This window comes from Neolamprologus brichardi, chromosome 17, assembly GCF_056152115.1.
Source record: "Neolamprologus brichardi isolate AB-2024 chromosome 17, ASM5615211v1, whole genome shotgun sequence".
Lineage (NCBI taxonomy): Eukaryota > Metazoa > Chordata > Actinopteri > Cichliformes > Cichlidae > Neolamprologus > Neolamprologus brichardi.
Genome location: NC_142120.1, coordinates 388,910 through 403,566, shown reverse-complemented (window position 1 = coordinate 403,566; position 14,657 = coordinate 388,910). Strand labels below are relative to the sequence as shown.

The 14,657-nt window shown below is 42.5% G+C and overlaps 1 protein-coding gene across 1 annotated transcript in view; it reads right to left on the bottom strand.

The window, feature by feature from the left end:
- cog5 (component of oligomeric golgi complex 5) overlaps positions 1-13,072 on the bottom strand; it is a 51,273-nt gene extending 38,201 nt beyond the window's left edge. The window contains exons 1-6 of the mRNA XM_006799747.3: positions 13,013-13,072; positions 12,532-12,671; positions 10,841-10,898; positions 10,323-10,377; positions 6,272-6,341; positions 3,767-3,887 (exon numbers count right to left, since the gene is read on the bottom strand). Of these exons, the coding sequence (XP_006799810.2) occupies positions 3,767-3,887; positions 6,272-6,341; positions 10,323-10,377; positions 10,841-10,898; positions 12,532-12,671; positions 13,013-13,058 (490 nt within the window). The 5' untranslated portion in view covers positions 13,059-13,072. The remainder of the gene's footprint in view (positions 1-3,766; positions 3,888-6,271; positions 6,342-10,322; positions 10,378-10,840; positions 10,899-12,531; positions 12,672-13,012) is intronic.
- Between the last annotated feature and the right edge of the window lie 1,585 nt (positions 13,073-14,657).

Here is a 14,657-nt window from a genome sequence, read left to right as displayed (position 1 = left end):
TCTTTACTCTCTAGCTTTTAATTGTGACCCAGGTGTTTAGCTTTTGTGTCTTGCTTCTTTATTTTTCACTCTGTACAGCACTTTGGTCAACCTGTGTAGGTTTTAAATGTGCTTATAAATAAATTGACTTAACACTCCTCATCACATGAGCTAAGGTGTGAAAAAGGGTGAGGGTCATTACCACTGTGAGCCTTTAAAACTGTCATCAGTCAGGTATGCCCATGCTGGGGGTGGGCATTAAACAACCTGGGGTCAACCTCATGGCTCACGGCTTATCAGATCTATGATATCCTTCACCCACTAACAAATCAGAGTTCAAAGCACAGTTTACTGAACTGAACAACAAGGGGTTTAGTTGGGATCCATGTCTCTGAACAAGGCCAAACTGGGAGCAACAGCTTCCAGCTCAGATGCTATTTTATGATGGGAAGCCCTCCTGCATCAGAAGCAAACGGCCTGTGAAGAGAGTGAAATCCCAAAGTACAACACCAAGATTACTGTTAGTGTGTAGTATCCACATACAGATGGCTTTGGAGTGATGGCTCTGGAATGACTTTCCTTCATTCATGTTTCACCGAATCAGGGAAGTTTTGTTATAAAACAACTAGGTGGGAATAAACACAGACATCTGGGTAATTAAGTCTGTCTTTTATTGTTCATGCATGTCTTTTTTTAATTATTATTTTGCTTTTCATCTTGGTGTCCAGCACTGAATTTTTCTGGGAAAGGTGCTTTATAAAAAACTGAAGAAAGACAACACAACAGGAAGTTTTCAACCAAGAGCCAGAAAGAAGGTTTGACTGGAGGCGCACGCAAAAAGTGTGTATTTGCAAACTAAAGAGCCATTTCACAGAGCTCTGTGAAAACGACTGCCACTAGTTTACAAGAAGAAAAATAGCCAAAGCCTCCATGCACTGAGTGTTTAGGGCTCTGAACAGAGGTGTGGGATATTGGACTGAGCCTGCTTCCAGCATCGCGAGGACGCTTTGCTGATGTAAGTAGTGCTGTCAGCGTTAATCTCATTAAAATGACATTGACGGCATAACCGCATTAACTAACCTCCGTTAGCGAGTCAGTGCCATGCAGCTGCCCGCGATCTGCGCTAACGCTTTAACAAGCTGACTGCGCCAACGCTGCGCTGCAGCCACACACACGGGGCGATCTGCGCTAACGCTTTAACGAGCTGACTGCGCTAACGTGCTGACGCTGTGCAGCCAAACACACGGGGCGATCTGCACTAACGCTTTAACGAGCTGACTGCGCTAACGCGTTGACGCTGTGCAGCCACACACACGGGCGATCTGCGCTAACGCTTTAACGAGCTGACTGCGCTGCAGCCACACACACGGGGCGATCTGCACTAACGCTTTAACGAGTTGACTGCGCTAACGCTGCGCTGCAGCCACACACACGGGGCGATCTGCGCTAACGCTTTAATGAGCTGACTGCGCTAACGTGCTGATGCTGTGCAGCCACACACACGGGGCGATCTGCACTAACGCTTTAACGAGCTGACTGCGCTAACGCTGCGCTGCAGCCACACACACGGGGCGATCTGCGCTAACTCGCTAATGGAGATTTGCCGCGTTACATGCATTTTAATGAGATTAACGCTGACAGCACAAATGCTAAGTTATCCTGGCTGGGCCAGGGGTCAGTGTCTTGCACCACCAGGAACTGAACCATCAACCTTCCAGTTAGTAGATGTCCTGCTCTATACATGGGCCAAATAACTGAGCCACTGACCTGACAGTTGTTAGGCTGGACGCTGAATTACTATTAGCATTAATGTTTCCACCACCATAACTTCAGTCTTCAGCAGCACAAACATGTTGTAATACGTAAACCGAAGGGTTTGTTGTTGTTGTTGTTGAAACCGACGGGCAGTCATTCTGAAAGACTTTTCTCTTTTGAATATTCGTTATTGCTCATTAATAAGAAAAGTATTTCTTATCCGATTACTTCCTTAGTTGATGAATCATCGATAGACTACTCGATTACTAAAATAATGAATCGCTGCAGAGGTCTTGGGACTGTTTGAAAACTGGAGTTTGTGAAAAGAACTTTACAAAAATAAATAAAAAACTAAACACTCGACAAAGTCTTCTGACTTCTCCTCATCATCAGCGCGTATGACGAAATCCTGTCTGAGTGGCGACACCTGTGGTTTAGGAGAATACTGCAGCGGCTTCTTGTGCCACGGGTATAAATGGCTGCATCTGTGCGATGACCACTGCGAAGGGTATATTGGCACCTTAACTGTTCATCTTCATATTTTATTTTAACTTCGGTAGGTTTCCTGTAGATTTTCAGTGTAAAACAAACAGTAGTAGAATGGGATCAGTTGGGTTGTCTTCACGTTGCAGCTTGTTGAGCAGACGGACTCCTGCCAGCTTTGTCCCAGGTTTTTATGGCGCTGACAGTAACAAGAGTTACAGCGATGCTAGAAAAGCTTCCTGCACTGCACCTGTTCCTTTCACTGCTCTCTGCCGTGAGTGGACGGACGATAAGTGCTACACAGCTGTGGCTTTAACAAACCATCGAAGCAAAAGTTTTACATTTAAGATTTCTCAACAACTGAGTGACTCAGTGAATTATTCCAGCCCTAACTGAAACCCACAGTGATTCCCAGTAAGGGTCTGTGCTTTGCACAACTGCAATCCCATCATTGTGCTGCCTTTGGTCTCTTCCAGCGTATCAAACAAGCACAGGAGGAGGTAAAAACACAAACACCTTGTGCTCTGTTAACAGTCTGGTTACTTTGTGGAACTAAAGAGGGTGACGAGCATCTTCTGTTCACGCTTTCAAGCCCAAATTCAGGCTAGTTGTTATTTAAAAAGATAAAATGATGTTTGAGTGTGACGACCTGAAACACATCCATTCTTCTGACCTGGGGAAAGCATGCCTCTTCCACTGAGCTCTGTTTATGTTTGAGTCTCGTTCAGCTTCTGGATAGTGTTCTGCAGAATCAGCCCGGAGCATGCAGGCCTCACACTACAGTTTAAAAGTCAACAGTCCTGTCGTCACTGTACAAAACTCTTCATGTGATTTTATGGACCAAAAATACTAAATGCTGCAGGGTTGATTACAATATGACATTTAACCCTGAACATCGAAGCGCCGAGAGTTCAGCTGTTTCCAAACTTACAGATACATTAACCAAGGAAAAACCTGCTGATGTTTTCACAGGAAAATTAAACGTCTACATATTCAGTCCAAACAAATCGAGGTAGCCCCTGAATATGACATTACGTCTACATATTTCTTTGATTGTCTGTGTTAATAAAAACCTGTTTGTTTCAACCTAAAGAAACACTTCATTGCCTTTTCCACTCAATAACAAGGTGACTATTGTGACACGCTGCTATACCTGCTGCTTGGTCTGTGGTGTGTTCGTCTTCGGGACTACGCTGTTGTTTCTCTGTGTAGCCATTTTTCTCGTTCAAAAGCGACGGTTTTGATTTTCGTGAACGAGATCCTCTCACCACTCATTGACGCAGCTGACTAGCCAATCAGTCGCGTGCAGTCTGTTGACTTTACTTGGCCAAGCAGGTACTAAAAAAGTAGCTGGTACCAAATACAAGCTACTACCACCTAATGAAAAACCCAAAAACCAAGTTGAGTCGTGCCGAGCGGACTTGAGTAAGTATTAGTGGAAACAGGCTTTAAAGTTACCGGAGTTCGAGGTGTTGAGTAGATCTGTGTTGTGAAAAACACACAGCTGCTAATGCAACAGTTGTTCTATGATAGACATGCAGGTCCTTACCAAGCTCGTTAAGGCTCTGAGCCGCCTTGGTGATCTCCCTGCTGCCTCCTTGCAGCTGTCCCTGAAGCCTCTTGCTCAGATACAAGATGCGAATGATCCTCCGCAGAAGGTCACAGGCGCCCTGCAGCAGTGAAGAAGGTGTGGAGACAACAGACGTTAACAAGAACTGAGAACTAGACACTTCCATTAATTGAGACAAAAAAGCAGTCAAGAACGACGTGTTTCCAGCATGCTTCTCATTTTCATGTCACATTAAACGGTTTCTGATAGACCTGTGCGACATGACGACATCAGGTGATGAAATTAAAACATCTATTGTTTCATACTATACACTATTGTTTGTTTCGTGGTGTCACAAAATAAACCTCAATATTTTTTCATTGTTTGGATGGTCACCACCATCCCAGCATGACCAGTGAAGACGACGGAGAACCAGGCAGCTCCAAACAGAAGGACCAGTCCCAACAAATCAAGGACCTTCTTCCTAAATGAGGGGATCCCTCTGTAGCACGGACATGGTTTGGTTATGAAAAGTCTGACATGGACCAGAAAACTGTACTCTGCAAATTATGCAGGAAACCTCAGACTCAAACATGGCAAACCTGTTCAACCAGCTATGCAAGAATCACGTGAGTGGAGAGAGTTTATGGAGAGAAGCAAAAGGCCGTCAGGTGCTCAAAATAAACCTGAACAGGCTTTTCCCTGCAGCACAGCGTGCAGTAAATACTCAAAGCAAATTTCATGCGTCGAACAAAACACTCGACGTCCAGCTGAAAACACGTCACACAGGTCGAGCTGCCTGAGATTCACAGAATTTACAATAAACGCACATTTTGTGATATGTTTCTCATGATATAAGACGTTTCTCATCCCGATAACGGGATGAGAAACGTCTTATATCATGAGATATAAGACTCATAGTTTCTGATGTATAAACTGCAAATAAACTGTATTTAATTGTCAGTTAAGTGAGAGTGTGTGGGGTGAAAAATGTAAACTTTTTTGTTACAGAAAAAAATAATGTGTAGACTTATATTTAGACAGTTTTACTCATGTTTAATTATTTTTACTTATTACAGCCACAACTCTGCGATTGCAACTTCTCAGACCAGTAAATACGAGTCCTCCCAAATCACAAATTCACATATTCTGCGCCTTCACAACTTCTGCAACACTTCTTCTTCTTGAACTAATCTTGCACTCGTAGCTGGGGTAAGAAGTGGAGGTCGGTCAATCAGAAAGCAGGAGACTCTCTCATCCCCGCTGATGTTGGACGCACAACCCCAGAGCGCCACGGCAAGTTTTCCTTCCAAGCTGTGTTTCAGTGCATTAGCACTGCGACTAATGAGGAAGTCAACAGGTGCAGAAATCCTTTGCATTTTGCTGCATGTTTACCTTAATAGAGAAATTCAGCACAGGCACACACACCTGCCTCCTGTGTGTGACACTGTGTGAATTGTGATCAATGGTTCATCACCGATGTGCTACAACTATCTACTTATGTGAAGCTCAATGATTCAAAGAACAGACAGCGTGGAGTCGGTATAATCAAAAGGTAGAAGAGCAGATGGAGCTACTGTGATGTCACCTATTGGCTGCTCACGTCCAGTTTGAAGGCTGGAGATGCTTACATCATCTCCATCTTGGTTTTAAAAGAAAACTGGTTGTGATAAAGAAAAACAGATCTTAAATGGGAAACGTATCTGCGTACACTTTTCCGTCAGTCACTGGGGAAACCGTGAAAAAACCAAAATAAACCATGAAAAGCACAGACAGTGGCAGCGCTGACACAGTTCAACACTGAACTTGGCTCTCAGACCAACAACAGCAGGGGCGCCCCACAGACCGGCTGCAGGACATCCTCTCTATACTGCCCCCATCTGACCACAGAGCTCACTGCAGGCAGACGGACGGGCCCTGGAGTGGAGCGCCATAATTCCACTTCACTGTGAAACCACACGCCGCCTGGCCTGGACTTGTCATTGACAAGCCAATAGCCAATGAGTGTGCAGTTTAAAATGTTTCATACAGTCTATGCAAAGTATCAGACTGTAAAATGTCCCCCTTTTACAAATAAAACTAAAATAAATCTGCTGAGAACTGTTTTATTTCACCTTTGCACTCAGATGTTGTAGATGATCCCACTTTCTCACTGGCAGCTGCTGAGTCTCACACTAGAAGTACAAACAGCTGACATGCACAGCACAGAGGCATCAGCCCCAGAAACACGCTGACCTTTTTACAGCTGTTGTTTCATCAATATTTAACCCTGATTTTCCTCGTCTGCACGAGCAGGAGGCGTGGAGAGGCGTGGAGCGCCGTGTTCTCACAGAGCTGCACAAACAGCAGCTCGGGGTTCAGGCCAAAGCCGACCTTCTCGTCTGCACCGTGGTCTCTCTGGGCTTTCAAAGGTTTTTCACTCAAACCGTCACACAAACAGTTGTCATCTATCATTTCAAACGACACTCAATCATTTATTCACAAATGACATGATATTCATCTTACCTGCAGCCTGGCGAGCTGAGTGATCCTGGCCACAATCTTGTTGTATGGCTCAACAATCTTTGTCCTTATCCTGGAAGGACATCAGTGTTAGATCAGACAGAGCTGTACTGCAGCAAAACTGTACCTGGAACAACCTGGAACAACCTGGAACAACCTGGAACAACCTGGAACAACCTGGAACAACCTGGAACCTCACACAGCTTTTGGAATCTGCATACAGGCTGAGTTTGTTACATTAGGCGAGTTTCCGTGTTTTATTACCATCTGTGGCAATGCCGCACAATCGACTGAATTCAATACTAGTCATCGGGATCTCACGATTAAATAAACAGAATCCAGTGATATCTAAAACATCAAAGTTCTCCTTCAATCAGCGCCTGACCACGGGCCTTCATCTGCCCGTCACAGCTGTTTCCTGCACAGTTTAGCTTCCTGGATGTAACACTAACTTAAACCAATACAAAAAAAATCAAATGTCTGCCACTGCAGAAGATGGAGAGTTTGTCCCCCAGCACCTGTGGACTGTGTAATGATTGTGAACATCAACGTGAAAGCGTCTTGACTCATTAAAGATGTAGCCAGGCGCCAGCCTATGCCAGGAGGAAAGAATCACCCAGCGTGGTATCCGACTCTTCCTGGAGCCGCTCGTACCAAAGCTCACAGTGATTTTGCTTTCCCAAAGACTGACCCACCTTCACTTTGACCTCCTGTCTATGAGGGTCGGGTCAACTTTGAGCTGCTGACAACAGGAGCAAAATAGACATTCTCAGTATCTTTAGCTCCCGTCTGTCCTGAATCCCTCCATCTTTGCCCCTTTTTGTTGTTTTCCCTTGGGAATACTGCATCCCATCCACATATCCTGGAGTCAAACAGCAGCCTGATTTGCCCTGGTTTCTTGCATGATAGATACCAAAACGTGGTAAATACTAGAGATGGCACGATACCACTTTATGTCCGCTACCGATATCATAAATGTGGATATCTGCCGATACCGATATGAATCTGATAATGTGTTTTTTAATCAATAAAACAGTTTTTTTAATATTTTGCTGCTTTTTGTATAAGTTTATACTCAAGTTAAAAAAACAAAAACAAAACAAAACACTAAAGCTATTCTGTTACACCTGTATGTAAAAAACACACTGCACCCAAAATATTTCATAGATCAGCAAAACTGATCAATCTAATGAACTTAAACCTGCTCCATCCTCCCTATTCTGGTGTTTTAAAGAGTACTTAGCAGAAATATTAAGCAACCTAACTAATAGGGCTGCAAACTCCCAGCAAAAAAAAAAAAAACTAAATAGGGAACCCCCCACCCCTCCCCACCCTCCACCTCATGATGCTTAATCGATGTAATCAACTTTAATTTGATGCAGTGTGAAAAAACAAATACACAGAAATAAATTATTTTTGAAGAATAATTAAATAGATTCAACATCTTTCTTCAACAGAACTGCAGACTGCACAGATGGTTCCCAAAGGAAAAAGTACTGTAGCTTACTAGGGTATATTAGACTTAACAGTTACTATATACAGTAATGGACTTCTATACATTTTACATCAGATTAAAACTTTGGGTGTAAGATTCAGATAATTATTTATTAAAAGCTCGACATTTTAAATGAGAATAAGAAAGAAAAGTATGTCTTTGTGCCCCCTTTTCCCTGTTCATGCCCTATCGGCCCCCCTGGCTACACTTTGCTAGATCCGCCCCTGCACAGTTACGTCAGCTGTAGAAAAAGATCCTGGTGTAGAAATAATATTAAATAAATTCTGACAACAGCTGATCAAGCTTAAACGTGCTGCTGTTGTTCAGCCGCTGGTTTCCTCTTTCTGGTGCAAAGTGAGACAAAAACAAAGAAGAGAGACGATCAGCTGATCATTGATCAGTTTCATGATTGAAGCAGCAGCAGGAGAGAGAGAGAGAGAGAGAGAGAGAGAGAGAGAGAGGCAGTTGCTCCATATATCTGTTGTTAAGCTTAACGCGGGAATGCTTTACAAACACTCAGAGATGAACTTACACACTTGCTTTACTTCTCTCTGGGAAAACTTCCTCGGAGATGAAATGCCGGGTTGGTAGCGACGCTACAAATACTCACAGCCGCTCTATCACATGACCACACTGCTCCGACGTGCTACGGTTATGAGCCGAGTTACGCCGTGTAGCAAGTTCTGTGAGGTGCTTTTTTGATATTTAATGGATCGGATTACATTTTTTATTTCCCTCCGATATCTGATCCAGTAATTTACGTCAGTATTGGACCGATACGTAATATCGGATCGGTCCATCTCTAGTAGAAACCCCCGTTTGTTATCATGTTCCAGAGGAGGATCAGCAGGAGCACTGCTGACGATCCTTTCCATGCACATAGTCGTCTTTTTTCTTTGGTTTCTTTTCAAAGAGCATCCAAGAGATGTGAGACAGCCGCTTGTTGTCGGTTTTTAGACAGACGCTGTTTTGGTGTTCATGATGTGAAGAAAAAGCTCATCTTTAACTGACGGTGCCCGTCTGTTATCCTCCGCGGTATGACTGAAGCTCTGGTAGCCAATGTTATCCTGAACTGGCTTTCCAGAAGGCCTGTTTGCTCACTCACCTGTAGCCTCACATGGTCAGAAGAAAACTGAGCTGGACGGTCTCCAGAACTCTGGTCTTCAATAGGTTCACAGTAGGTTTGTGGGTTTGTGTCTCCTACCCCTCAGAAGTCCAGGCATTGGGCATATTGTGCATGGGGTGGTCCATAATACCGACTGTGGACCTCATGGACACAGATACTGTCCCTCACGAGCAGTGAGAGGATTTCAGCTGCTGGGTCAAGAGGAAGTATTTTGGCAGCAGCGGCTTTGAGATGAGGCTGATGAGTAGCGGCCTCTGTGTGGGAACTTCCTTTCTGTTATTGGGAATCGAGCTCGTTGGTAGTCCAAGGGATACACAACCATCTACAGCTTGTATTATGAAGCCAATGGCCCTTCTTCCACACACATTTTCTATTTTAAGGACTTCCTCTGGGACACACACTGACTAAACACAGCTTTGAACCTTCCCCACAGTCCTCTGTGCAGCATGTTGTAATAGGAGAGTTCTTCCTGGTTTGCTCCCCACCTTGCTCCTCCTCTGAAATCCAAGACCGTCGTGTCATCCATGCAGGTGGACCGTTAGGAAGAGCCGGCATGCAAAGAGCACTCAGAACAGCGCATTACCGTGTTGCAATCTCTAGCTTTGTGGTTCATAGACATGCAGCATTTTTAATAGAGTGTGGTTTCTTATGAACGGGACAATCCTTGTGTGGATCCATACCAGGCTTCATGGCTACAGTCTCAGTCTTACTACAGAGTGTCAGAAAGTCAGGGGTGTCATGTTGGAGCTCTGAAGGGAAACGTTTGGGTCCGTTTTCATTTCTGTGTGATAATTAACAAAATGAAAGAATGAGAATAATGGCTAATGAACAAACTGCTCGTTTGTATCTAGTCCCCTGAGTCAAGTTCTGAAGTGTCTTCACTTTGCCCACGACTAAAGTGTGCAACGTCTTCATCAGTGTACTGCCATGACACAGCAGGGAATAAAGGAAGGCCGGGGACCACGACTTCACTTGTACCATCGTCACTGTCTGCAGCAGCTTCTGGCATCTGCTGCAGCTAGAGCAGCTTCAGTTTTGCCTCCTTCATTAAGAGTTGCATCAATGCTCTTTCAACCTCCGAGTCTATTCTGCTCTGGTGGGACCGATTTTGCTTCTGCTGACTTAGAACGACGTCGACTTTGCAGCCTCACCTTTAGAATTGATGCTCGACCTGTTTCCAGCTCACAAGTAGAGTGTATCCGGTCCACTGTGATGCTCTGGACGTTTATTCTTTTCACTCTATCGATCTCACCACTACACTTTAGTTTATTGTTTTTTTGTTAACAGACCACACTAGATGCCCAGTTACAGAAATCTAAAGGCAGTAAAAGGAAAACAGTGGGTGAATGTGAAGAACTAAGCCAAACATGTCTGCATATTTCATGTTAACATCAACAGTATATAGACTGGCCACAGTCAGAAAACACATTTACCTGTCAACAGCTGCCTGTAGAGCACTAATCCTCGTCTGCATCATCTGAAGGACGCCTGAAAACAACAATAATTTTACTCCTTCAGGATATTTTGAACTTGGAGCTACTTTGTTACCAGACTTATTTCAAGCAATGTTAGATCTCTCTTTTGGTAAACTGCAGGAACTGCAAGCATCTGAAAAGTACTCCTTTAGTACTTCTGCAAATGTTACCCATCCATCCTCTTAATGATCTAAGTTCAGGTTCATTTGAAAAGTATAAGTTTAATATTAAAGCAGATGTGGTTTTACGGTGTAACAACAGTAATTAATTCCTTCCTAAGTACCAGCAGTTCTAAAAATAGCCACCGTTCACAGCTGATCAAATGTTGACTGTAGTGGAACTAATCAAAGCACAGCATTTGTTCGGCATAGTGATTCACACGATGAAGCCTGAAACTGCTAAAAATCTATTTGTCTGTAAAAGACGTTGACAGATCTGAATTTATGAGAGTAGCTTGTGGAAAAGTGGCAATTTACCTTCCAGAGACTCTATGCCAGTAGCCTGAGCAAGTAAGTCTTCATGTCTGGCCACAACCTGGAAAATATAAACATGAATATAAGAAGACTGCACATGTGATGGTAACTGTTTGTGCTTTATATGACATATTAATGTTTGACTTAAGTTGCTTTTAGTCACATTTTATATATTCACAAAGCAGGAACTCCAGCAACACTTGAGGGAAGATGAACAACTTTAATAATAGACCAACGCGTTTCGGCTTGATGAAGGCCACACGCGTTGGTCTATTATTAAAGTTGTTCATCTTCCCTCAAGTGTTGCTGGAGTTCCTGCTTTGTGAACACTTTTATCCTCTCCATGCACCTTGGAAGCAGGTGAAGTTGTGCCAGAAATTTTTTTTTGCTACATTTTATATATTCACATTGTTATTTTGAGAGATGAGCAGTAACGCGTTGTTACTGTTATCCGATTACTTTCTTCAAGTGACGACTACAGTAAGGGATTACTACTGCAAAAAATGGTAATTAGATTACCGTTACTGTCCCGTAAGCACGCTGCGTTACTGCGTTACTAAAACCGGTCAACAATGGATCATATATCGAGTGCAGAGAGAGTATGAGCGTGCAGCGTTTAAAGCGTGGAAGTACTGACCTTACTTTGAGTTTGATTCCATAAAAAGTGACAAAAACATTAGTGTCCGTTGTGCGTGGGAAGAAAACTTCTTTTTACAGCGAAAAAAACCCTAAACTTCCGAGCAAGCACCGAGTAGCTACGACGTAATGGGAAACTCACAGAGAAACTCTTCAACTGACCGCTACAACACACCTGCACCAGGGCAAACATCCGCCTGCTTTACAGGTGAAAATAGAGCAACAGGACCGCTGAGACTTTGACTTTATTTATTTTCTGCTGTGTTTTACTTGCATCTATTTGAAAGACTGAGTGTAAACACAAAAAATATTTTATTTTATGTGCTGGAATGTGCAGAAAATAGGTTTAAATGTTAAACTAATTTCTTCCAGTCAGAGAATGTTGCAGATAATTAAATTTTTGCTTGATGCATAAAGTTAAAAGATTAAAACAAATAAAACAAGTTTTAAAAAGAGACTTTTCCATTTGATTACATTTTGTATGATGATTATGCAGAAAAAGTAGAATTGGGCTGAAAGATCTATCGATTTATCACCTATTCAGGTTGTAAATCATGTTTTTTAAAAAGTAACCAAGTAACTAATTACTTTTGAAAATAAGTAATCAGTAAAGTAAAGGGATTACTTTTTTGGGGAAGTAATCAGTAATTAGTTACTGATTACTTTTTTCAAGTAACTTGACCAACACTGGTTATTTGATTCTAACTTTCAGCACTTCTAAAGTGGCTAAAATTTCAGTGGACTACCTTAGTGTTGGTATTTGTTGTTAAAACAATAATAGTAACTTTTTAATGTCTTAGATTTTGTTGTGACGTCCAGCATCTTGCCCAAAAATACTTTGGCAATCATGTTTTGCATTCGTCAACACATCCTACAGGTCAGCTCTGGATAGATCCAGCGCTCGTCCTGAGCTGTCACACTGATACAGACTTTTAAACTTACACTGGGTTCATCTGCTTAGTTTTCTCACAGTAATTTGGGAATGCTGGTTATTACTGAAAGTTTATAAATTAGTGCATGCTGAGGGAAACAGTGGCCCAGGTGTGCTGGATTTGTACCTGGGTGTGTAGCTCCTTGTCCAGCTGACTGATGCCTTGTGCCAGCTTGGCCAGCTGTTCAGCGATGACAGCATGGTGAATGGCCTGAGCGGTGTACGTCTTCACATCAAAGTCCTTTACTAGGAAATCAGCATAACACTCTGCAAACACAGCAGTCAGTTTTCAAGCCATTAACTCTCCCAGTCTCACATATTAGACAGCGAGCACATAATCAGACACGTCACTGTCTAATTATACAATTAGCGACCTGATGGGTACCAAATGTAGTTTCTACTTTTTTTGTCACAAATACTAATTTAGCCAAATGAATTGTACAAACAATGCAAACCAGGTTATTGATGTTAATGTCGCTTCTTCACTGGCTAAAGAATTTCTTACAGTCCTGCGAGACTCTCGCAGCTTTTGATAAAATGCCTTCAAACTATCGACGATCGTATTTAAAGTCGATGCACCAATTCTGTCATGATAAAACTCATTTTACCATCCTTCAAAAGTGAATTCGTGGAAGCTTCTCTACCGTCCTCCATCTTGACAGTTCCGTGTGTGACGTAAATGTGACGGAGTCCGGAAGCTACATGAATCTTAAAGGGACACACAACCAAAGAACTCCCCACAAAACGTCTCTATCGCCCCCTGGTGTCTGGCTGCAGTATAGGTCATAAACCCCGTCTCCTCCATGTTAGCGGATGGGACTGAGGTCAGACTACAACAAAGTCCCCCTCAAATACATTTTTTCCCAAAGAAAAAAAAATCTGCCATTATTAGCACTTCTTATCTTGCTGATTTGTGTTCATGGAGTTTCCTTTCTCATAAGTGTAATTCTAATAATTCTGAATGGCATTAAATTAGTGCAACGTCACCATAACATCTAAGATGAGCAGTCGTCAGTTAATCTGTGCACATGAGTGATTTTACCCTGATTAAAGAAATAACTGTGAGCCTGAATGTTGATTAAAGTCATGTAGACATTAGATCTGCTGCTCTGACTGAACTGAAGGATGTTGGGACCTGCAGCTGAAGATGAGACACTAAAACAGTTTATATAAGAAACTGAGAAAAATCGCCAGGCTGCTCAGTCACTAACCAGCATTACAGTTACTGTACAATTATTATTACTGTACTGTACTTTTAGACTGTAATGCACGTGCATGGGGGGAGAGCACCTGGCCCTCTCCTGATTGGTGCCCAAAGTGCCCTTTTCTTTATTTTTTACGTGTGCATGTGGACTCCTTAAATGTAATTGACTCAGAGTTTATTATACATTTCTATTCAGAAAAATAAGTTATCCAATGTTTTTGTTTTCAGTCTATTGTGTTTTTTGACACCATTTCCCCAGCTTTGGAAAACTCAGAGGCATAGATGACGCTGGGGTACACAAAAACTGTAAAGCCAGGTGGAAAAGGTTCGGATGTCTTCCTTTTCCCCAGTACGTTAAAGGATCCTCTGATCTTGGAATGTTTCTCTCCGACACTCTCCACAATACTAAGGGGTTGGCAGTCTTTTATAATAAAATTCAGGACTGCCTGGTCCAGAACAGTCTTCCTAGATGCTTGATTTCAAAATAATAAAACACATTTTAATAAAAAAAATGATGATAAAGCTGTTCAGTGTCAGTATAGGCCTACCTGTGTTCATCCTCGGCGTGTTTATTTCCTCATGTTCATGTTTGGCTCTGTAATGCCTAAACACTGCTTTTGTTTGTGTAAGAAATGCAGAACAGATGCGACATTTAACCTGCATAAAATGAAATAATTAATTTACAGAGACTCTGAACGTCTACATAATGCTCTTATTTTCAGTCCTGTAGAAATTATGTACTTAAAATGCAAATGATGTTGTTGCTACCCTGGTATGAATGCCACTGAATTACTTAACAATAAATAGAAACTATTGGCAAAACAGTGTGAACGAACTCCAGAATAAAGTTAAGTGAAGCTGGGCAGCACAGTGGTGCAGTAGGTTCACACTGCTGTCTCACAGGATTTCTTTTCTGTGTAGAGTTTGCATGTTCTCCCGAAATTCCTCCCACAGTCCAAAGACATGCAGTTAGTGGACTTAACCCATGAATCTAAACTGGCCACAGGTGTGAGTGTAAGTATGTGTTCTGTTTCTACATGATAGACTGG